Source organism: Cucurbita pepo, chromosome LG16 (assembly GCF_002806865.2).
Source record: "Cucurbita pepo subsp. pepo cultivar mu-cu-16 chromosome LG16, ASM280686v2, whole genome shotgun sequence".
Taxonomy (NCBI): Eukaryota; Viridiplantae; Streptophyta; class Magnoliopsida; order Cucurbitales; family Cucurbitaceae; genus Cucurbita; species Cucurbita pepo.
Window position 1 is genome coordinate 45,217 of NC_036653.1, and position 24,343 is coordinate 69,559.

General features: G+C 36.9%; 1 protein-coding gene, 2 long non-coding RNA genes and 1 other non-coding gene across 4 annotated transcripts in view; 2 read left to right on the top strand and 2 right to left on the bottom strand.

Moving 5' to 3' along the window:
- The first annotated feature begins 269 nt into the window (after positions 1-269).
- Positions 270-20,751, top strand: LOC111777571 (methionine aminopeptidase 1D, chloroplastic/mitochondrial). Its single transcript, XM_023657230.1, has 10 exons — positions 270-461; positions 814-880; positions 1,416-1,644; positions 2,762-2,923; positions 3,095-3,136; positions 10,127-10,198; positions 11,023-11,102; positions 16,778-16,875; positions 17,160-17,207; positions 20,331-20,751. Exons 1-10 carry the CDS (start codon positions 347-349, stop codon positions 20,474-20,476), a joined length of 1,059 nt encoding a protein of 352 aa, XP_023512998.1. The 5' UTR covers positions 270-346; the 3' UTR covers positions 20,477-20,751.
- LOC111777575 lies at positions 11,111-15,331 on the top strand. Its single transcript, XR_002812400.1, has 2 exons — positions 11,111-12,142; positions 12,274-15,331. It is a non-coding gene; the product is annotated as an uncharacterized LOC111777575 (long non-coding RNA).
- The window catches only part of LOC111777576, a 19,595-nt gene continuing 6,835 nt past the window's right edge, over positions 11,584-24,343 (bottom strand). Inside the window, exons 3-4 of the long non-coding RNA XR_002812401.1 lie at positions 22,361-22,370; positions 11,584-11,595 (exon numbers count right to left, since the gene is read on the bottom strand). This is a non-coding gene — a long non-coding RNA (uncharacterized LOC111777576). The remainder of the gene's footprint in view (positions 11,596-22,360; positions 22,371-24,343) is intronic.
- Positions 24,147-24,237, bottom strand: TRNAY-GUA. The gene is given in 2 exon segments: positions 24,147-24,182; positions 24,201-24,237. It is a non-coding gene; the product is annotated as a tRNA-Tyr (tRNA).

The following is a 24,343-nucleotide window of genomic DNA, read 5'->3' on the forward strand; positions in this document are numbered from 1 at the left end:
TTGTGTTTTTTTAAAGCTTTTATTAAGAACGTTCAAGTCAAATACATCATTTTTTAAATATTTTAAATAAAATTTTCTGCATTTAATGATCATGTCATATATTTAGCCGGGGTATATTTCAATAGAAGAATTAGGTGTACAATGTAGGGCTCAAAGGTATCCATGCGTGCGAGCTTGGGTTCATGAGACGGGCTCACACGTACCTAAACCTAGCTGAGCAGGTTAGCATTCTTTAAAGGACTCATGCTGATCAGACGCGCATTGGATGATAAAAAGATAAAAGTCTATTTAGTGTTTCGGCGTTTCAGCGACAGAGGCCGAGTGTGGACTGTGGAAGAAAGCAAAAATGGTGGGAGCCTTGTATGGAGAATCAAAACTCTTCTCATCCTTTCTGGGAGTTGGTGCTAACCATTTCCTTCACTCTCGGCTGCGTGTTCATCAAGTCTTCGCCTATAATCCAGGTATTCTTTTATCCTTCCTCGTTCATTTCCGTTCTATGTTGCTCTTCTTGCTTCAACATCTTTCCTTTGTTCTTTCTGAGTACTTGTCTTCTTACCCAATCGGTTAGCAATTCCTTAAAATCCTGTTGTTTCCCGTTATTCTCCAGTGATAATTTGCTGTTAAGCGATTGTAATCCAAGTTCAACATCGAATGACTCATTAATTAGAGCGTTTTTTTTTCTCGTGCTAATCTGTTCTAGTTTCCTGGTTATTGTGATGTAAGAAAACCACTTGCAATTTTTCGGCTGCTCGTGTTTTTATCTTGAGCGAAAAATCTGGGTAAAATGGAGGTAATCTGTATATTCTTTTGTAGGAGGCAAACATGTCTCAATGCAATTATCCAGGACACTTTCTGGTTTGGCCAACCTTTTCAATAGAAGGTATAAAGCTCCATAGTTTTGTTCTCTCGTTTTCTGAAAGTTACGTTTATGGGAATCGGTATTTTGCACTTATACAACCGAGGATGTAAACTGTTCCTTAATTCTCATGGAAAGTCGCACGTCAGTAAGTTCTATATATCCGTGATTTGTGAACTTCGAATGGTATACTGTGACGAAAGTTGTACATTTCATAATGTGCGGTGCAGATGGTAATTGGTAGTTACAAACATGTAAGTTATGTTCCCCCACACATTCGACGGTCATATAGTTGAAAGGGTGTTAGGATGAGTATTTTTATTAACATCTTAGATGTCTTTATATGTGCTTATTACATATTTACACTTGCACTCACACTGTAGCGTATAATTCTCCATTAGGGACTATATATTTGGATGTGGCCTTTGTGATCCAGTTTCTAAAGGGGTCAATACGTAAAGAATTGTGTCCGTTATTGTTTCTTGTAGCATATTTCAAGTACAAAAATATGTTGATCTTCAAAAGGTGTTGAATGAACCATTCTCATTGAAATTGATAGAAATTTGGACGAGATGCAAAATATGAATCGTAAACGTCTAAGACCTGGAAAAGTTTCTCCTCCTCGACCTGTTCCAGACAATATACCAAGGCCTCCTTATGTCAAATCTAGGCGACCACCTGGAATTGCTAGTGGACCTGAGATTCATGATGAGAAGGGTATAGAGTGCATGAGAGCTTCTGGGAGGCTTGCAGCCCAAGTTCTAGAATATGCAGGGACATTAGTAAAGGTATTTTTCTGCTTATTATTTCTCGTGCTGGGGTAAATTATATGTATCTATTTGCTCTACTTTCTTCTACTTTCAAATGATACTTGCTACTCTACATGTCTAATTGACATTTCTCTATATTAGAGAGCATATTGACATGAATTTACATATAATGTGACCATCTAGATTGCATTGGGGCAAAAGGAAGGCAAAAATCTTAACAAATGTACATATGTTGGCAAACAAAGTTAAATAATGAAACCTGTCCCAAATGATTCCAAACCTCTGATCTTTTTACTTATTTATTATTTAAAATTTTTTTTGCTCCTTTCAAGCGAAGTAGCCTAACAAAGAGCTGAAACTACATCATTCCCCAAAAGCCCTCAATCTCTTACTTTTCTCCAAAAACATGCCTTTATAGAACAGTGGAAAGAAGCCTTGTGCTTCCTCCAAGTTTTATCAAATAAATTTTGACATTGAATATTCCCAATAAGAATATTTGTTATCTGGACGATTGAAGTCAATGCATGAAAAATTTCAAAAGAGGTATCCTCCATGCGTCATGTTTCTCAATCATTTAAGGTGTGTTCTTTCTGAAAAAGGAGGAAAGCATTTAGATCATCTGTTTATTCATTGGCACTTTGTTAATACTGAATGTGGCATGTAATGTCAGTTCCTGCACTCTCTGTGGTGGAGCTCTTTGCCTAAATATCTTTGGTTCCTTCAAATGGTGAGGCTAAGATCATAAGGTCGAATGCTACTCAACCTATTTTTTTGGGATGTTTTGAGAATGAGGAATGGAGTTGTTTTTGAAATGATGAGGTTCGGAAATGAGCATGTCTTAATTCTTCACATTGAGCTTTTAGCCATGAAGAAATGTTGTCATTTACTCCGTCTCTTTTTATATTGGTAAAATGAAGAGTGCAACTTTTGATCAAGTTTGGCTCATATCAGTACTTCCTTTTGTAATTCCATTTTTTCATTTACATGTTTCTTATCCAAGAAAAAACAACTTAAATGTAGCTATTCTTTCTGTTATTATGTTTAAACTACTTGTGTTTATCAGTCCATGATGTACCCATTTATGAATCGCCACTATATTTTATTGCAAAATTTTGGTTCTTGCTTCTATTGGCAGCCAGGTATTATGACTGATGATATTGACAAGGCTGTTCACCAAATGATAATTGATAATGGAGCCTATCCATCACCTCTGGGTTATGGTGGCTTTCCGAAGAGTGTATGCACGTCAGTGAATGAATGCATTTGCCATGGAATACCAGATTCCCGAGTTCTTGAGGTCTTCTCTTTGATTTCTTAGTAACATTAATAACATTTATTGTAAATCAATTGCTTGTTTTATGATGATGAATTGAGATGTCATGATCTTTTTTTTTTTTTTTTTTTTTTCCGGNTTTTATGATGATGAATTGAGATGTCATGATTTTTTTTTTTTTTTTTTTTTTTCCAGGATGGTGATATTATCAATATAGATGTTACCGTCTATTTAAATGTAAGGATTTGCAACTCTGAGCTTAATTTGTCTTAACAACAGTAGAAGAATGCATATTTGAAGCTCTAAATATCTTATACTGACCTTTATTTGACCTTGTGTACCTGTTCCTTTCATTTTATACACTATGCATGAGAATGTAAAGTTATATAAGCTTATCTTTCTGTTTTCTCTTTTGACAAGTTCTTTCAATTATTGAAAAATTTGTGGGTGGCAACATATTACTCATCTTCAATTCGTATATTGTATTTGTAAATTATCTTGCTTTTCATATTAATTTTTTGAGAGGTACATGTGGATAGGATTATGTGTAATATTGATAGCTAGTTTGTTGTCGTTGTACAACTTTATTGGACTTTCTCCCTTAATTTGTAAGTCATCAAGGATTATCTTCAACCATAACAATTCACATAGCCTTTGTGCAATAGCTCAAAATTTGATTTGGCAGATGTTCTAGCCACCACATTTTGCTTTTTGCTTCTCCATGTTACCAAACTACCTCCAAGAAAAGTACAATGTCCTGTAGTAGATCTTTTGCCCACTATTGATCTAACATAGTCTGCGTCAGTGTAAGCTTCCAGTGCAAGGGAATTGTTCAGTTTGGATATAAATTCATTTTCCTAAAGTTCCTTTTAAGTAATGTAATATTTTCTATGTTGCCCGAAGGTGAGGCTCCCATGAATCATGCATGAATTGGCTAATTACCCTCATTGAGTATACTATGTCTGGTTGAGTGTGAGCTAGTTATGTAAGCCTTCTACTAGCCTCTGATACATTTCTCTGTTCATCGTTGGTTCTTCTTTTGACTCTCCCAATTTTTGATGTGGATCTACTGGCATTGTTGTAGGGTTACATTCGCTTTTTTCTTGTTTCCATCATTAAACCCATCACATATTTCTATTGTGATATGAAAATATCCTGAGTTGAGTACGCTACTTCAACATTGAGGAAGTATTTTAGCCTTCCAAGTTCTTTGATCTCAAACTCCATCAATTTTCTTCTGAGTTCAAATTTTTTTTTCCTCCTCCCGTGACTATGATGTCATCTATATACACTGGAAACTCTGTAACTCTCCTTGATTCTGAATACTTGATAAAAAGAGTGTGATCTCCTTGGCTTTGCTTGTACCCACAATCTTTCATCACCTTTATGAATCTTTCGAACCAAGCCTTTGGTATTTTTTTAGTCCATACAAGACCTTTCTTAATTTGCCTACTTTACCTCTTAAGCTTTCAAAATTGTGGAGGAATGCTCATGTAGATTTCCTCATCTAGACTGCCATGAAGAAATGCATTCTTCACATCATACTATGTGAGTTGCCAATTTAAGTTGGCAAGGGTAACAATATTCTTACGATGTTGATCTTTGCAACTGGGCAAATGTCATTTGGTAATCTATATCGTAAGTTTGAGTGTACTAATCTTGCTTTTATCCTTTCCAACGTTCCATCAGCCTTGTACTTTACTTTGAAAAGCCACTTATACCTGATTATTGTTTTTTTTTCTTTTGGCCTATCCACAACTTTCCATGTGTTATTCTTTTCTAGAGTATGCATTTCTTCTCTCATGGTAGAGTATGCATTTTTTCTCTCATGGTAGAGTATGCATTTTTTCTCTCATAGCATCCTACCATTCTCTTTTGGATAAAGTTTTAGATACAATGTTAGGTATAACAATTGAGTTTAGATCACGGTGAAACTCTAGTGTGATGGTGTTAGTCTTTCGAGAGAGAAAAGTTTGATAGGTGTATAAGGGTTGTTTTGTGCATTCTCTAATAGGTTTCAAAGAGCTATGAGACTATCATTTATTGGTACTTGTGTCACATTCTCATTTTGAGTAGAGTCAGATGTTTTGCCTTGTATTGATTTTGAAATAAGTTTTCTTCTTGCATATACATGAGAGAACAACGGATTTGACAATGGAGGTGGAGCATATGGTTCAGTTGGTAACTCTACGATAGTAGGGGTGGACATTAGAAATGTTATAAGGTATGGACTTAATAACGGCAGTAGGCATCGACTCAATAATTGGTTATGTGGGCTGGTTATTTAGTGTGTCTAAGGGTTCGATTAGTTTCCTAGGGACCCTCTTCAGTCTCTATGTTCTCCCCTGAAGAGAGGTATCAGAGAAGAACAATTTATGTTTGGTAAATGTCACATCAATTGACGTGTAAGACTTCCTAGATGTAGGGTTGTAATATTTGTACCCTATTGTGGTTGAGAAATATCCTAAAAAGACACATTTTATTGCTCTCAAATCAAGTTTACCTCTTGGAGTATTGTGAACATGAACAATGGCAGTGTACCCAAATATGTGAGGTGTGAGACTATTTGATGTTTGAAAGTGAGAATGAAATTGGATGAGGACTTCTATTGAGCTTAGATTATTTTGGACATGTGATTGGAGACGATAATCATGTGAGTTGTAGTAAGAACTTGCATCTCCCTAGTAAGTTTTTCGCATGTTTATGTGAAAAAGCAATGCTTAGGTAGTGTGTTTGCCTCTCCCTAGTAAGTTTTGACATGTTTATGTGAAAAAGCAATGCTTAGGTGGTGTGTTTAAAAGGTGTCCATTTCTCGTTTCAGCCACTCCATTTTGGTATGGTGTAATAATAACACACAATAATCATGGATAATGCCTTGAGATGGGAAAAATGGGAATAAGGTTTGATTGAAATAATCTCTAGCATTGTCTGTTCGAAATGTTTTGATTTTGACTCAAATTGGGTCTGAATCATTAAGTGGAAGACAAGAGATATATTGCTTACATCTGATATTTGTTTGAAAGGAATAGCCATGTGACCTGAGTACAATCATCAATTAATGTGAGAAATCAACGAGCATTAGAAACACTTGGTACATTTTGATTAATGAGAAAAGAACAAGAGATATATGGCTAACATCTGATATTTGTTTGAAAGGAATAGCTATGTGACCTGAGTACAATCATCAATTAATGTGAGAAATCAACGAGCATTAGAAATACTTGGTACATGATTAATGAGAAAAGATAACGAGTATGTTTGGCAAATTCACATGTATTACACTGAAAATAAGAGATTTATAGTCCTTGAAACAAATCTGGAAAACATAATTCTCAAAACCCTAAATAAGGAAAAAGTGATGTAACCAAATCCCATATTTATTGGAGGAACTAAGAAATGACACGGGTGTGCCGGGCTGACTATTCTCTCAGGTAATTGCAAGTTGTATAAGCCATTCAATTCTTTAGCAAGTCCAATCATCGTCTTGAAAAACACAATATGATTAGGAGAAAATAACACTATAGTGGTTTTCATGGGTAAGCTTTTGTATGGAAAGGAGACTACTAGATAGTTTTGGAACATGTAAGATGGGTTCTAGTATAAGAGTTTGAGAAATGAATACATTGTCTATTCCTAGGACGGGTTTCATTTGCGACGGTAATTTTTCGGTTACTTGGACATGGTTTATAAGTTGCATCATAATCTACAATCCAAGAGTTAACCTAACTTATCTCTAAAGGTTTATACAAAAATTGAATCAAGACTTACTTGAGATAGTTAAGGTATTGGAATTTGATGGTTTGTTGAGCGAGTCCAAGAACATCTTCAATCTTTCAACTCTTCATTATTAAATCCACTAGTTTCCACACTGCTCCCTTTTGTTTTGATTTGGACTCCTCTGCGATGCATACCTGCCTTCGACATGTAACGACCTTATTTTTCTATTGAAATAGAGCCGCCACTACATGCATGACCTGACTCTTAAGTATGAAACCATTCGTTTAAAATATTTCAAAAACGATGCCATGGACTTAAATGTTCGCAATAAAAGCTTTAAAACAAAACAATAGAAAAGAAGTAATGTAAAAATTTAAATAAAACTATGGAAAAGAATAAAACAATGTTTTGGTATAACCTAAGGGCTACAAAATAGACAAAATGCAACTACCCTAACACTAGTTCCATGGCCTTCATCGCGACGCTGCTGTAATCCGTACACGAGTGCCATACACTTTACCTGAAATATAAAAGTAGCACCTGACTTGAGTATTTTAAGAAATATTCGGTAAGTATCCCCACTATTGGGGGTAGGAAAATGCGGAAAATGCAAACACATGCAATATGGTGGGACCTATCCTTTTAACATAAGAGAGCATGGCCTTCGGCAGCTTTCCAGTTTAGGCAAGGTTGAGTGTGTAGTACTTTTCTACACATCACCCCACGCACGAGCATGGGCCCACCAGACGGGCTCTCACACCCCTAATAATAATAAAATCTAAATAAATCTCTAGTAACAATAGATCTAAATCAATCCTTAGATTCTAGGTAACAATGGAGAGTGTTTCAAGTCTATATTAGACTATTGTTTTTCTTATTTATTTTCAAAGAATTACATATATCTTTAATAAGGAAGGACTGACTAAATCTAAATTGATAGATCTAAATTCTCTAGATATTAGGTAATCTAAATAAATCCCTAGATAATAGCTAACAAGATAAGATAAATCAAATAAATCTCTGTTGGGTAACAATAAATCTAAATAATCCAACTACTTCCTTATTTGATGGGATTACACCAATATCCTTTGACACTCCCCCTAAGTAATATGTATCATTCATTCTCAGCTTGGATACTAACTTATAAAATACACAGATATCTTTAACTTAAGGCTAATCCTTCGAGGTCAATTTTTTCCCTTATTTAATGAGGTTACACAAATATCTCCTAATTTAAGATGGAATTACACAAATATTCCTTAACTCAAGATGATTTCTTCAATAGATCTGATGGTCTTTTCATGTCTCCTTTTGATGGCTTGAAGATAAAAAACTAATCCTTCTCATTGAAACCTTAAAAGCTACCTTGGGTCTCACAATTAACCTATCAAAGTCTATGGTGAACACCATGCATGCATATGTCCATGGGTCTTAAAATTAACCTTTAAGAGCTAACTTCAAAATTAACCTTCCAAAGTATGTGGTTGTTGAACACTGCATATACGGATATGTCCATAGTTAAATATTTGGAACTGCAAAATAGCTCTTCTCCCATTAATCTACCCAGCATGCTCTTGGGGCAATGCTTAAGGTTCTCTCCTTTTAGAAAATGGTATTACATAAAGTTGAGCAAAGAATTTATATGTGGAGGAACAATAATATTTTTAAAGGGAAGTGTGGTCCAACCCCCTTTAGATTTGAAAATATGTGGCTGTCTCATCCCACTATTGGAACCTCTTTACCCTTCTGGTGGGCAGTGGAGGCTCTAGGAAGATGGGAAGGTTATCGTTTTGTGGGTAAGCTTGTTGTTTGAAGAAGTCACTTAAAATTTCGAATCCTGAAGTATTTGGAGACTTGAAGATCAAGAAACAGGATTTACTAAATCGCATTAACATGCTGAATAGACTGGAAGAGGTTGGTTCCCTATGCTTTGAGCAAAGGGAGGAAATGTTGTCTCTGAAAGTTGAGTTTGAAGAGGTTACTAAAAGTTAGACTATTAGCTAGAGGCAAAAGGCTAAGTTTAAATTTGCCAAGGAGGGTGACAACAACTCATTACCTACCATACATGCCAACTGTGGAGTTTTTGTGAGATTCTAACGGTACTTTGTACTTTCATTTTCATGTATTCTGCGGTGTGAATACATTATTTCTTCTTACAAAGTAAATGGACTACAACCCAATTTATACACTCTAAAAGTTACCGTAAAAAAATGATTCAAACTCGATGGTAGCTTTCTACCGAGGACATTAAAGTTCTATGAGTTGTTTGGTAATCAAATGTGTAGGATTAGATACCTGTTCATGAGATTAGCTGAGGTGCTTGAGCTTGAACACATGGATATAAAAAAACTGTAATTGTAAATGGGCAGAAAAGAAAAGTGCTATACAAGGAACTATTTGCTTGCATGAGCCCAACAAAGATATTGTTTAGAGCAAAAGAGGATTTTGGAGAATACTTTTAAATTTTTTCATAAGGAAATTGGAAAACTGCAAAAATAAATATGTTGGGTGAGGGCACCTAGGGGGCACACCCCAAGAAGCAATGTGCATGACATGAGTTTTTTCGAGAAGTGTGTTTTTTCTTTTGAAAAGAAAACTGATGATACCAATTGAACAAATGGAGCAATAAAGGAGCAATAAAGGAGCAAACCAACCAGAACCAAAAAACTGATTGAGCAAAGCAAGTTATTCAAGGCGATTGAGCCAATTGAACCAATGAACCATACCAATTGATCCCAAAAAGTCAGTTGATGACGAACTCAGGAGCTGAAGTAAAAGTATTTGAGCAGTTGAACAAAATGAGTACAAAAATAAAATGTTGATAGAGCAACAAATTTTGAGGGGTATGCATGGGCTGTACTGAGGTGCGAGACCCTTGAGACTTTTGTTGAAGATTTGATTTCTTGAAGGAAGAAGTAAGTTTCATGAGGACAACCTTTGGTCAGGTTCTAGTATATTATTATTTCATACAAAGTAAAAGAGAACATACTGCCATACACTCCAGTGACGTTATAATGACAGAAAAAAGAGGTAAAAAGTCTTAATGCTATCTATACATATGAGCCCATTAATAAGGATCTGATATAAAGACTTAAAAGATATTATTGGGTTGGGCCATTGTTCAGGAAAGCAATTAGCTAGTAAGTCCAACGTATTTGTGTCCATGAAATTGTCTCTGATCTTTCATTTTATTTTTCTTGAAGATGATTGGCCTTTTGACTTGGGCTTCTAAAGAAATAACCTTACTGCTAGGACTTCGAAGCTATCTTGATGTTCCATAGCTTATGATGATTATATATTGTTTAGTTTAATGGGTGGCCATTGTGAAATGTCTCGTGAGCGATATTCATACACTTGTTTTCACACATTACACCGGAGATTGATATGTAAACCTCATCTAGAAAGGTGGGGAATCTATCAAATGAAGCATTAATAATTTTTTTGGTGTTATTCAATGAAATACAAATTTGTAGCTATTAAAACTATGTCTGCTATCCTGCTAATTTGTAGGGGTACCATGGTGATACTTCAACAACTTTCTTTTGTGGAGATGTTGATGATGAAGCCAGAAAACTTGTCCGGGTAGCTTTTTCTTTCTACTTTTGTTAATGAGTAGCTATTACAATTAGATATAGCTATGTTGTTCTTGTTGTCTTTTGATACGTCACTAGTTATATATATTGTTAATATTTCAATGGAAAAAGTTGTTGGTCTTCTACAAGGACCGGTCTAGAACTTTATAATTTATTTGGCTAAATTCTTGTCCAGCAAGATCCAATCTGGCTTTACTTCATATAAGTGTGAGTATTGTAAATTGGAACTTCTCCTACCTTCAACATAGGTACTACATGTTTTTTTTCCTTTTGGATTGAAGGATTTGTGATACTGAGCTAGGATGATAGGACAGTAATTTCTGAAAATAATAGAACTTCGTAATTACCTTGTTAAGTTTGGTTAAAGTCAAGTATGATATGTTTTAATGTGTAGATGCTGTCCACCATGGGTTCCATACATGGGTAATGTGATTTCTTCTGTACTGGCTTCATGTGGTTGCATTCATCGTTTTTTTATATTCTGAAAATTTCCAACCGCTGGTTTCTGTTTGACCTGCCATAAATTGTTTAATTTCATGACTATGTTTGGCTGAAATGCTGAGTGTCTTTGATTCTAACTGGGTAGTTCGCTTCATCTTGCCGCCATATTGCAAGACAAGACCCTTTGGGCAAATTTCTTTGTTTTACGTTCCAAATGATGGGAAATATGGTTTACGATATTAAATCCTGCTCAATATTACCAAATATTGTAGGTTTGAGTGGTTGTTTCATAAGATTAGTTGAATTGTGCATAAGTTGTTCCAAAGATTCGTGTGCATAAGTTGTTATTTTTTTCTCCAATAACTGCTTTAGGTGACTAAAGAATGCTTAGATAAAGCAATATCCATATGCGCACCAGGAGTGGAGTTCAAGAAAATTGGCAAAATAATTCAGTAAGAAACCCCACTTTGTACTGCTGAACCATACGACACTATTGATGATTGTAGTTTCAAGGTTTAGATATTAATGATATTTTCTGTTTCCTATCAATAGAGAAAAAGGTTTAGGATTATTTTTTACTATGTGATTCCTTTTACAATTAATGGTAGCATGTTTGTGTTAAAATAACACAAAATATGAACATATTCTAATTCAATAAAGACATCTTTTGGGCTTTGCTTTTCTTTGAAAACATGTAATGTGATAGAGTAAGGAAGCACAATCTATTACTGTAGAACTAATGGGGAGGGGAAGAGTTAAAGAATTACTTGAGGTTCAATTCAAAGAAGATTCTTCTGTGGAAAGCCTCCAAAGTTAGTTATTTATTGTCCGATCAGTCTGATTTCTTCTCTTTATAAAATTATTGCCAAAGCTCTTGCTTAGAGGTTGAAGAAGGTTCTCCCTTCCACCATAAGCGATTGTCAAACAACCTTTGCAGTGGGTATCCTAGATGCCATTCTTGTAGCTTCAGAATTGGTTGAAGATTTGGACGTTAAGTAACAATAGGGGTATGTTTTGAAGTTGGACCTTGAAAAGGCTTAGGACAAAGTCGATTGGCACTTCCTTGATGTTGTTCTGAAGCTAAAAGGCTTTGATAGCTTGAGGAGAAAACGGATAAGAGGTGGTTTCTACTGAAAATTTCTCTGTTTTGATTAATGGTGAGCCTAGGGAAAAGATTTCAGCGGTAAGAGGTTTGAGGCAAGGCCATCCTTTGCCCCCCTTCCTCTCTCTTTCTATCATCAGGGAGGCTCTCAGCTGAGTGTTGCATGATTGTCAGGAAAGCAGAATCTTAAAAGCTTTTCAAGTTGGGGAAGCTATGGTCAATATGTCGCATCTCCAGTACACTGATGACATTGTTGAGCCTTTATGTGGAATGGAATACTTTGCCCGCATTGATTGGGGTGTTGGGTGTGGGCTCGCTATATTATTGAAATATGTCTTTGCTAGGTGGCTCTGGAGATACACGCAAGAAGAAAATCCCCTCTGGAAGAAGGTAATCTCTACATTTATGGAGCTAATACTCACAGTTGAATGATGAGAAGAGAAAGGTAGCCAGACCTTCGGTCGATGTTGCCAAAAGTTTGCTGCTCTTTGTTTGTTTTACTTAATTTAAAGTTGATGCAGGTGTTCAAATCCATTTTTGGGAAGATAGTTTGGTTGACCAAGATACATTACAGAATTGCTTTCCGGATTTTTCTGTGATTTCTAGCAAAGAAGGTGCTTCTATTTCTGAGTGTTGGGACAACAACAAAAAAGTTGGAATTTGGGCCACACATGGGGTCTCTTTGACAGGGAACTAAATAGTTGGGGTGATAATAGAAAATTTGACTTCGGTTCAGTGAGTTGGATGGCCTGATCGAGCCTTTTAGCCCCTTGAGGGCTAAGGTTGTTATTCTTTGAAGTCAGCCTGCATATGTGTTTCTAAAAATACTAGAAAGGTAAAATCCCCTTGACCGCGTTGGTTTGGAGAAGCAAATGGACGCAGAAAGTAGAACTTTTCGGTCCTTTGGCATTTAGAAGCCTTGATACGAGATGATTCAGAAAAAAGGTTTCAAGTCTTGGGCTCTTTCTCAGTTGGGGTGCATATTATGCTTGAAAGAGGGGGAAGATATAAACTACTTTTTTCTCCATTGGTTGTTGGCATTTCAGGCTTGAACTTTAATTTTTAGAAGTTAGGGATTGGGACTTGTCCTCTCCGGAGGATTGATGATTGGCTTGTGGAAGGCATAAGTGCTTTGAATTTGTCAAGCAAAGCTAGGATTTTGGGTTGCTATGCTATGATAGATTCTTTGTGGCAGATTTGGCTCGAAATCTATATTTTCAAGATAAGTTTCCTAATTTTGATTCTTTTTGTATTCTTTACGGTTCTTGATGGGCCTCTTTACATTCAAAGTTCTTTTATCAGCTATTGGAAACCGCTTGTTAAGTAGTTCCCCTGGACGGAATTTCCTCTTCCCTTAGTAGTGTTGTCTTTTATTGTCTTTTTACCTTCCCTTGTGTGGATCTATATCTATCTATCTATATGTGTATATATAGTGAATGGAATAGAGTATTCTGATTCTCTCAAACCTTTAGCATTTACATGGCAATAGAGAGCTAGGTTAATTGGATTTTTTTTGTTAACCTAGGGATTTTTTTTTTTTTTTTTTTTTTTTTTTTTTTTAACCTATGGTTTTGTGAACCTTAGATTTTGGAGTTTGGGTCAGAGATTTCTGTCTAGACATGTTGTATCTGTGCATCTACTCATAACTTTGAAAATTTCATTACGATTTCTGCAGAGGAGTTTGCTAAATTTCAACCATATCAAGTGTCATTATTGACATTATATTCTACTCCAGTTACTGCTATCACAAAGACTGTAACGCTTCTATATGCCTTCTTCCTCCACCTTGAAATGAGCCATTGACTTTGGTGCTACCAATCATATGACAGGCAATCCCAATTTATTCCCTAATCTTCTTTTTAAAATTTTTTTGTCTACCTTTTCACCTAATGTTACCATAGATGAAAAAACTACATCTCCAGTTTGGGTCTGACGCAATGAATCTTACCAAATCAATTTCATTGTCGTTTGGTTTAAATTTACCACAGTTATCTTTTGATCTCTATTAGTAAATTCGCTTGCAATCTTAATTCTTGCATCTTATTCATTCCTGGTCATTGCTTAATGCTTAGTTTAGGATCTTACAACGAAGAAGACTATTGGTAGTGGGCGTGAATTTGAAGGTCTCTGCATCTTTAAACCACAAGTATCTATAGCCATCATATGCTCTAGAGTGTCCACTTAGCCGCCATCACATGCTCTAGAGTGCCTCCTTCCTTTGAAGAATATTTCCATTTGGGTCATTTGTCTATCTCAATATTGAAGACTCTCGTCCTCAATTTGATCATTTGTGAATGCAAAAAAAAAATGGATGTCTGCAGTATGGTCCGCTCAACAAAGGATCATATGTTTTTGGTAAATAGTCGTTTTTTAGTTTCGTTAGATTATGTGTCATGTTAGTTTGCTAAGTTTTAACATATGAGTTTGTATCCAATAGTCAATACATGAGCTAGTGCTCTTATTGAGTCATAGAGGGTCTCAGTATTTTTTTACCTTTGTTGACGATTATTCTCGTGTTACTTGGTTATTTTTAATGAAAAGCCATTCTAAGTTGATTTCTTATTTTCATAACATTCATCGGTAAATTCGAAATCAACCAGTTGTGAATGCAAAAAAATGGATTTGTCTGCAGTATGGTCCGCTCAACAAAGGATCATATGTTTTTGGTAAATAGTCGTTTTAGTTTCGTTAGATTATGTGTCATGTTAGTTTGCTAAGTTTTAACATATGAGTTTGTATCCAATAGTCAATACATGAGCTAGTGCTCTTATTGAGTCATAGAGGGTTTCAGTATTTTTTTACCTTTGTTGACGATTATTCTCGTGTTACTTGGTTATTTTTAATGAAAAGTCATTCTAAGTTGATTTCTTATTTTCATAACATTCATCGGTAAATTCGAAATCAACCAGTTCTTTTAAAGTCCTACGGTGTGTAATGCTAAGAAATATTTCTAAAAAAGAGATACTCCTTATACAATTAATTTTGTAATTAAGGGTATTCATGACACCCAACGTTTGCCGTTGAATGAAAAGTTAACTCAAGAAATGAGACAAATGAGTTGGCTCGATTGGAGGGGTTCAACAACATTTTCTTGATTAGAGGCAGTGTCTTGAGCAGCATCCCAAATCTCTTTGATAGTTGAAAGTAGGAGAAAATTATCTCTAATCTTAGTGCTCATGGAGTTGATTAACTAGCTCATAACTTGATTGTTCTTGTGGATCGTCGAGTTTGGGTTATAAGATTCTTTACCTGTGATATAATCTTCTCATCCACAGACCGTACATGAACATCATCACGATTGTGAACTCTGAAGGTAGTTGTGGCCTTGGAGTTTGTGGCATGTTATTTGCATACTGTTGCTCTCAGTGAAGGGGAAAATGATATTTTGCGATTCTGATCCTTACAAGATTTAAAAGAAAAAAAAAGAAAAAAAAAAGAAAAAAAAGAGAAGAGGAAATGAAGCAATGGGGAAAAACAGACGTGAGGTCATTGTGAAAAGAAAGTGCATGGCGACGACTGATGATGATGGCAATGACAACAACAAAGGAGGTTTTTATTCTAAATGAACCCCCCCCCCCCCCCCCCCCCCCCCCCCCCCCCCCCCCCCCCCCCCCCCCCCCCCCCCCCCCCCCCCCCCCCCCCCCCCCCCCCCCCCCCCCCCCCCCCCCCCCCCCCCCCCCCCCCCCCCCCCCCCCCCCCCCCCCCCCCCCCCCCCCCCCCCCCCCCCCCCCCCCCCCCCCCCCCCCCCCCCCCCCCCCCCCCCCCCCCCCCCCCCCCCCCCCCCCCCCCCCCCCCCCCCCCCCCCCCCCCCCCCCCCCCCCCCCCCCCCCCCCCCCCCCCCCCCCCCCCCCCCCCCCCCCCCCCCCCCCCCCCCCCCCCCCCCCCCCCCCCCCCCCCCCCCCCCCCCCCCCCCCCCCCCCCCCCCCCCCCCCCCCCCCCCCCCCCCCCCCCCCCCCCCCCCCCCCCCCCCCCCCCCCCCCCCCCCCCCCCCCCCCCCCCCCCCCCCCCCCCCCCCCCCCCCCCCCCCCCCCCCCCCCCCCCCCCCCCCCCCCCCCCCCCCCCCCCCCCCCCCCCCCCCCCCCCCCCCCCCCCCCCCCCCCCCCCCCCCCCCCCCCCCCCCCCCCCCCCCCCCCCCCCCCCCCCCCCCCCCCCCCCCCCCCCCCCCCCCCCCCCCCCCCCCCCCCCCCCCCCCCCCCCCCCCCCCCCNGGACGACGAAAATGAAGTAGATCTGTGACGTTTCGCAAAGGAGATAGTCGCAACTTCATTTGAAGTTGGCAACAACAGTGACATGCAAGGGTTTCATCAAAAGGTAGATTTGTGAGGATTTCGACTGTGAGGGTTTTCAACAACTACAAGGGTTTTGACTTTGGGATGAGCAATGGCTCATCTTTGGGAGGAAGGTTAGTTTGGTGACAGCGGTTAGTGTTTTGGCGACGAAGCTAGGGTTTTGATACTATGAAGCTATGTATGACAAAAAGAAATTTCTTATTTCTTGAGTGGCAGATAAACTCTCCAACTTTATACAAGAAATTACTCAATCATAAAGCTAGAATGAAGCAGTAAATCTAAACCTATATGAAAGGAAAGATAGCAAAATATACCCAGAATAGACGAGGAAATAATCTTAAGCAAATCCTATTAACGGTTGAATACTTTTAATTTTAATTTTTGAAAAACTATTGTTGGAGCAAATTATGTGCATTTCTCTAATGGATTGTTTGAATTAGGTATAATATCTTAGGTAGGTGGTTGCTAAGATTTAAACTAATTTATCTCAAAGAAATTTTGCTTCACACTCATATATGGTTGTGTGATTGCAGGGTAATCATTAATTGGATTATTGTGTTGAAGCATAGTATTTAGGAATAATTGTTATAAGATGCTTGGATAGAACTCTGCACTTATTCTGTTGATGTTAATGAATTGTTTTGTCCATCTGTCCAAGACTAATTTAAGACAATGTGATATCTTGCGGAATAATGAAAATCTCCTTTCTCATAATTTTCTCTGTTTCTCTAATCAAGTGACCATGCAGATAAGCATCGATTTGGTGTAGTTCGACAGTTTGTTGGCCATGGCGTTGGACGTGTGTTTCATGCTGATCCAGTTATTCTTCACTTCAGTAATTATTCTGTTCTTTAGATGCTCGCTTTTACAATGTGGTTTTCGTGTCATGCTGGTTTATCTAACATGGTTTTGATCTTTACATGTTCTTTATGCACATGATTATAAAATGACAAATAAATGACTTATATGGACCTCTTTATAATTTGATCAAGAAAAGGTTTCCTGCTCTTCAGTTTATTTGCTTTTGCGTTGTACGGAAGTGTTTGCATTATTTAACCAATCACATGAAAAAGGGAAATTATTGTCAGATACTTGAGAAAGATTTCTTGCTCTTTTCAGGGAACAATGATGGTGGGCGCATGGTGTCGAATCAAACCTTTACAATTGGTATTATATTTCATTCGTTTTAGTTTTCCTGTGTATTATGTTTATCTACAATTTTTTTCCTCTGATGATTACTTTCAACATGCGAATAACGTCAGCATGCGAAAGTTATGAATAAAAAATTCATATGTAAAGTGGTTGAGTGAAATTACACTTGCAATTATATTTCAAATATGATCCGAGTCATTGGGATTTGAGTATTATGATAAATTTTATTTCCATCTGTATTTTAGTTAGAACCAAAGAAATCTTATATCCTTCATCTTTATTTCTGTCCTCCATCAATTCAGTAGTAGAGCCCAAATAATCCAAATGTTTTTCTCCACCTTCTATGTTTGCTAATATCATCAGTCTACATATTTCTTGCCCTTGCCATTCTGTGCGTTGCCAACCTTTTCTCCAGCCCCTCTAGTGTATATGTCAAGGGAAAACTTCTAGGGAAATTGTTTGGTGTATCGGAGTTGTGACGCCCAGTCCCAAACTGTTCTTCCTGGCCTGGAATTCTGTTCGGAAAAAAAAAAACAGAGTAACAAGTGTAACCCCCCCNATAAATAAAAAAGGAGAAGAAAACCGTTGAAATTCTGCCATCTTAAATTGAGCGTCCAAGCTTCAGACACACCCTGGCCTCACTAACTGCTGCCGATTGTTACCACCATATGCATCATAAACAACCTCAGTCTGCATCAGACGGATATTCCTCTTGAATCTTGAAATTAAACTTATGCATAAAATGAAAAACCTATACCAAAGGAAAACAAGGGACAACAATTACTACGATCATGGAAGTTACCATCTATCTGAAACACCAATTGCACCATTAATTTCGAAGACTCGTTACGTCTAATTCAAAACAATCTTTGCTGTTTCAAGTCAATTGTGTCCTATGCTTTGTTGTTGCTCAGGTAAAATCTACTAACTCATCAACCACCCGATTTCATTCGGGCACCTAGGTGCAATTGCTTTTTAGTAATTTAAGATGTATCTGGATGACTGAAAATGTAAGATCATAGTGTTTATGTAACGGTACTTCAATGTAAGTCCCATAATTCTTAATTTACTAGTGTTGGGGAACTAGAAGTAACAGATAAAATTAGAATAAATATTGAAAAACAAACACGCTAACTATTAGGTTGATGCACGGGCATTCAGAGTAATCTTTATTTACCACGGGTGCAGCATGTATTCACTAACTTGACAACTCTATACATTGAAAGGTTGGCCTCAAATCTCCACAACAATTACTACCCCTCTTTTGGCCAATTGCTCTTAAAATAGCAAAGGAGAGAAATATGAGAAAGGAGAGTGAATAAAATATTAAAGTTACTTGTGTTGAAAGTGTTTGAGAGAGAGGTAAATATAGAATTTCTAGATCTAGTGAATTTATGACACAAGTTTTAACACCTCAATTAATAAAAAGATATACGTTTTACTCTTGCTTTGATAAAAGAGAAACACCCCAAACTTACTATCTCATTTAAAAGTTAGAACCTCTATAATAATTATTAATAAATATTAAAATGTAATACCACAGTGTTAAGGAAAACCATTAGCTATTACTATTAATGTTGTTAAGTTTCTGTTATTGTTGTTAGAACTTCTTGTTCAGTTGTACTTGGTTATTTTATTTGTTGCTTTGGCAGATTGATTAGTTGGATTGGCTTAGTTGTTCTTGTTGTAGGTTACCGGTTGTTCCTTTAACAACCTGAACTAATCTTTGTTCTACTCGGTAGTTGGCCTGTATATCCACTTCCATGGACCTTTATTCAATAAGAAAGATTCTGCTAGATTTACATTTCTGAAGATCTTTCTCTGAAGTTTTTTCCTCAAGAAATGAGCATTTAGGAATGAAAGATTAATGTGTATGTTTTGCAGTATTTGTCTTTTCCAAACTGTATTATGTTAACTAATGTTTATATCCCTTTGAGCAGCTACCATTAGAAACCCTTGCTCTTTTAGGATCATAACCATTTTATGGGTCTTACAAAAAATGCATGAAGGTTACATCCACCCATCATAAGCTTAGAGTAAGGACTTTAATGAGAAGGAACAAGAGCTCTCTTGACCCTATGAAAATAGGCACTAATTTGGAAACTTCAAGCCAAGCATCTTCTCATCCATTGCCCACCCTGAGGAGTGAAGGCGGCTGGATAACATTTCTGAACTTAACAATATTTAATGAAGAATTTATAGAATTGCCAACCTGTTCCTTGCCATGCTATCATCCCTAGAGCTCAATGCTACACTTATGGGCTTCTATAAAAAATTTCATCCCAGCAAAAGCCAAGTCACCTCATCTTTATTCTTCCAGCTTGAAAGTCAGCCTTGATCAGTCTTGTATAAGAGGGCTCAAGTTTTAGATTAAAGAGTGCTCTCTATTTGAAATTGAGAACGTCTTCCGTTATTCAAATTTGTAGCTTGGCATCTGGGTTTAGGTTATCATCCCAAAACATTAAATTGATAGCATCATGATCGCCTACATTTCTTGTGGTATAAGTTCTAGTATTTAGGCATTCAAAACCTATGGATGTTGGCGAGAAAAACTAATCACTTCAGGCTAGGGTTTCAGTTCTGGGTTTTTTAATTATGTAAACACCAACTTTCATTGAGTGAATCGGTTATAGTTTCAATTGAGTGATCGGTCTGAACTCTCAATTCTGCAAATTCAACTTTCCTACTTCTTTTTTTTTTTTTTTTTTTAACATTTTGTAATTACAANTAATCAACGTCTCAATTCACCACATCAATGCTCTCCTTGCTCTCAAAAATTAATCCTCTGTTTAATGGATGATTTAGTTTTGATTAAGCATTTGCAGTTTTGCACACTAACCTTTCTTTCTTCTCTTGCCCTTCTTGCCATGTATACGCCAATAGGCACTATTACTGTTACTGAACTAGGGATTGTGTAATATTTTCCTAAACACAAACTTGCAAGGACCTAGCATATTTTTCAACTACAAAATTAACATTAAAGCCACGAGGATGCTTTTTTTTTTTTTTTTTTTTAACACAGTTAAAAGCTGTTGGCATGTACATTGTACGATATTTTGTGCACGTTAGAATTTATACTTTCGTTCTTCTTGCCCCATTGTTGATTTCTTTTGTGCACATTTTTTTATTCTTGTGCAGAGCCAATGCTAACTATGGGTAGCATAAATCCTGTCATGTGGGATGATAACTGGACTGTCGTAACAGAAGACGGAAGTCTGTCAGCACAATTTGAACATACCATCTTAATAACCGATGATGGAGCTGAGATATTAACGCAGTGTTAAACAACAGTGGATCTCATGGCAAGACTTTGATATTCCAAATACAAGTATTTTTCTTATCCTGAAGCTCATATTCATTTATCACCGCCAAATGTATGTATCAAAAAACATGGAAGTTATTTCTTGAGACAAACAGCTCTTGAATAATGTATTAAAAGTTTTTAGCTTCAATTTAGTACTTCCTTCTTACAAGGATTTTCCTGATCTGGTATGTATAATGATGATGGTTCTGTTGGAGAATTAAAGGAAGCTGATATGAGCATTAGAATGGAAAAAAATTGGAGAAAAAACTCTCTCGAGTACTATTCCTCTTTGCTAAATTGGAACCGATGCTAGCAAGGAGAGAGAAAACCTCGGAGAGTTTCATCTAAGAAAGGCTTTAGAGAGTTGAACATTCCAAAGAACTTCGAAAATACCACCAAAAAAATCATTGTAAATTACAAAAATCATCAGATCTTAGGCAGGTTGTATGGCCTTTTGATGTGATGTCGCTGTATATGGGTGTCTTACCTTTATCTGAAATAGAAGAATAGTACAAGGCGAGAGTATTTTAAGAAATACTCGATAAGTAACCTCACTATTGGAGTCAGGGAATACAAACATATGCAACATGAATGAGACCTATCATTTAAGACCGTGTTCTCTAAGGTGGTTTTCCAGTTTGGGTTATTACCGTGTTCTCTAAGGTGGTTTTCCAATTTGGGTTATTGTATGTGTATTTACTATTCTACATACGGCCCACGTGCGAATGTTGACCTACCAGGTGGTTTGCACACCCCTTAGGACTCGTGTCAGTCAGGCTTGTGTCTTTAGTGTTGTTGTCAGGCAACCGGAAGGAATATCGAACGTCATAGCATCATGATAAATATGATGATTATTTTCCTTTTCATAACATATATAACGACCCTAGATTTTTACTTAACCTAAAGTCACTATTGTATACATGACATACTCATTTGTCCAGAAATAATCATTTGAAAGTTCAGCATAAAACACTATCATGAACTTACATGTTCAAAAACGTCTTTAAAACAATATAATGAAATACTAAATAAAATAAATTAACATTAAAAGTATAAACACCCCATTCTAATCCAAGTCTAGGGAAGTAAATACATCTTATGCATGTGTCATAGTCTCGACTTGCAATGTCTACCGTACAGGGGTTCCTTGCTTTAATCTAAAATAGAAGTAACACGTGGCTTATTTTAAAAAATACTTAGTAAGTGATCCCATTATTGGAGTTAGATGCAAACACATACAATCATGAATGGACCTATTCTTTCAGTTTATATTCTCTTAGGCGGCTATCCTAAGTCGGTAATTGGATGTGTATTTACTATTCTACACACGGCACACACGTGTGAGTATGGGCTCACCAGTTGGTTCACACACCTTCTAAGCCCCTTTCTTGGTCGGGCTAGCATTCTCTAGAGCGGTTGATCAAGTGCTTACAAAGCATAAACACATGGAATATGTTAAGTGTAGTAGAAAGGATGGTGGCAAGACCATTCGATACACCACCGGTCCAATTCGATCCAAACTTTTGAAGGGCTCGATGAAGCATGAGCTTAACTTGTCTCCATGCTAACACCTTTCATCAATGTCACCTTCAAGAATATCTCGTCGCCTACTTCAAACTCTAGGTTCCTATGTCTTACATCGACATAACTTTTCTGAATACTATGGGTTGTGTGCATCCTCATCATAATCTTCTGCACAACATTATTAGTATCTTTAACCAACTTTGGTCCTAGCAACTCGCGTTCACCCATTCCATTCCAATATATTGAGGATTTGTATAGTTATCCATACAGAACGGTTCTGAATGGTGTCATACCAACTGTTAATTGAAAACTATTACTATAGACGAACTCCATAAAGTACAACTCAGAGTCTCAACTGCTTGAGAAATTCAACATGCAGGCACGTAAGGTGTCTTTTAATGTTGGTCTCAGACGTTCAATCTATTCATGTGTTTGTTGGTGAAAAGTAGTGTTATATTCAATTGGGTGCCTAACGCTTTCTGAAGCCTATTGGATGTGAAACATGGGTGCCGATCCACGACAATCCAAGCAGTCTAACAATATCCTTCATATATAGTTGTGCACAACTATCCACAATATAGGTATCCTTTCTTGACAAGAAGGGTACAGACTTGGCAAGTGTCGATGGTTATCCCTATCACCATACATTCTTTTAAAGTTCTTGATAAACTTATGATGAAATCTATTACTATATTTTCTTATTTCCACTATCGTCTTTGGGTTTTCATAATCCATCTACCATTTTTCATTGAATCTCACTTGTTGACCCATTAATAATTTCCTAACATCTTCCAATAACTTGTCTCCCTTCTTTATTTGTAAAATACATCGTCACACTTCTGGAAACTATCATGCTTCTTAGTACATGCTTCTTAGTACCAACGGTATACACTCACAAGTATTTTGGTTGTCTCCTTTTAACGTCTTTTTTTTTTTTTTAGGGATAACGCCCCTTAGTACATGGTTTTTCTTTAGGATAACAACTCAGTTCTCACTAAACATTTGGTTGACCTACCACTCTCAAATATTTAGCTACTACAAGATCTACTCTCTAAACATTGATAGTCTAGTGTTAGTTCAACTATGAGTGAAGAAAATATTCTCAGGTTCCTTTAGTAGTAAGAGTAAGATAGAATACTAACCTTCTCATATTATAACATAGAGTAGAACACTAATATCCTCAAGTTATCATAGTACTCAAACTAATAATTTCTATTAGACGTTATTACAATTTACTAATCTTCACATATACTCATGAACATCTTACTATTCTTCGGGTGGTTAGCACTTTTGAAAACTCTTTTCACAATCTTCACTGTAAGTGCAAGTTATACTCGTGTGAGTCCATTGAGTCAAACTCGAAACACTCGAATAAATTTTCTGCATCATTCTACTAAATCTTTAAATCTTACAATTTTATGTCTTCATACAAGTCTAGACCAACTATAAACTATTTCTTCTTTAATATAGTCCCTTAAACCACATTCTTTAATGTTCTTACTCTTAGACCTTGGTATAAAGTTCACTATATAGGACCATCAAATTGGCTAAAAGGCTTATCTTGTTGTTCATTTTAGACCTTGATTAAGCTACTATGTTCAAGATACACACTACTACAAACTAGTCTAAATTTTTTTTCGAATATCTAGTTCATGAAAATCACACAATTTATGGAGAATTAGTGAGTGAAAATACAACATAGAAACTCATAATGACCATTTTGAACTTCAGAAAATCTTTGAAATAATGTCTTTATTGGCTCGTAACTAGAAAACACTAAAGCATGTGAAGTCCTAACTTAATAACTTGTGTATGTGTGGCTTGGTGTGCTTAGGGCTCACACTCTTTAGGCTCGTAACTAGAAAACACTAAAGCATGTGAAGTCCTAACTTAGTAACTTGTGTATGTATGGCTTGGTGTGCTTAGGGCTCATACTCTTTATTAAAATACTAATACTAGAAAATCTCAAATACTTAATTCAACATTAGTTCCACTTACCCACATCATTCGACTAGAACAATTTCAAGTATTACTTTAAAACAACTTACTCTAGTATATGTTGATACATTCTTCTACCTCATTAAACTATATTTTGAGACATGTGACTGAAATATTTAAGGATAACCTCCGACCTGCCGGATTCGAACCAGCGACCTAAGGATAAGCTGATGGAATGCCCACTACAGTCCTCCACTCTACCAACTGAGCTAAGGTCGGGTTTGTTTCCATATTTTTCAATATTCTACCATCCCACTTTCTTTACAAAAAAAAAAAAAAAAAAAAAAAAAAAAAAAAAAAAAAAAAAAAAAAAAAAAAAAAAAAA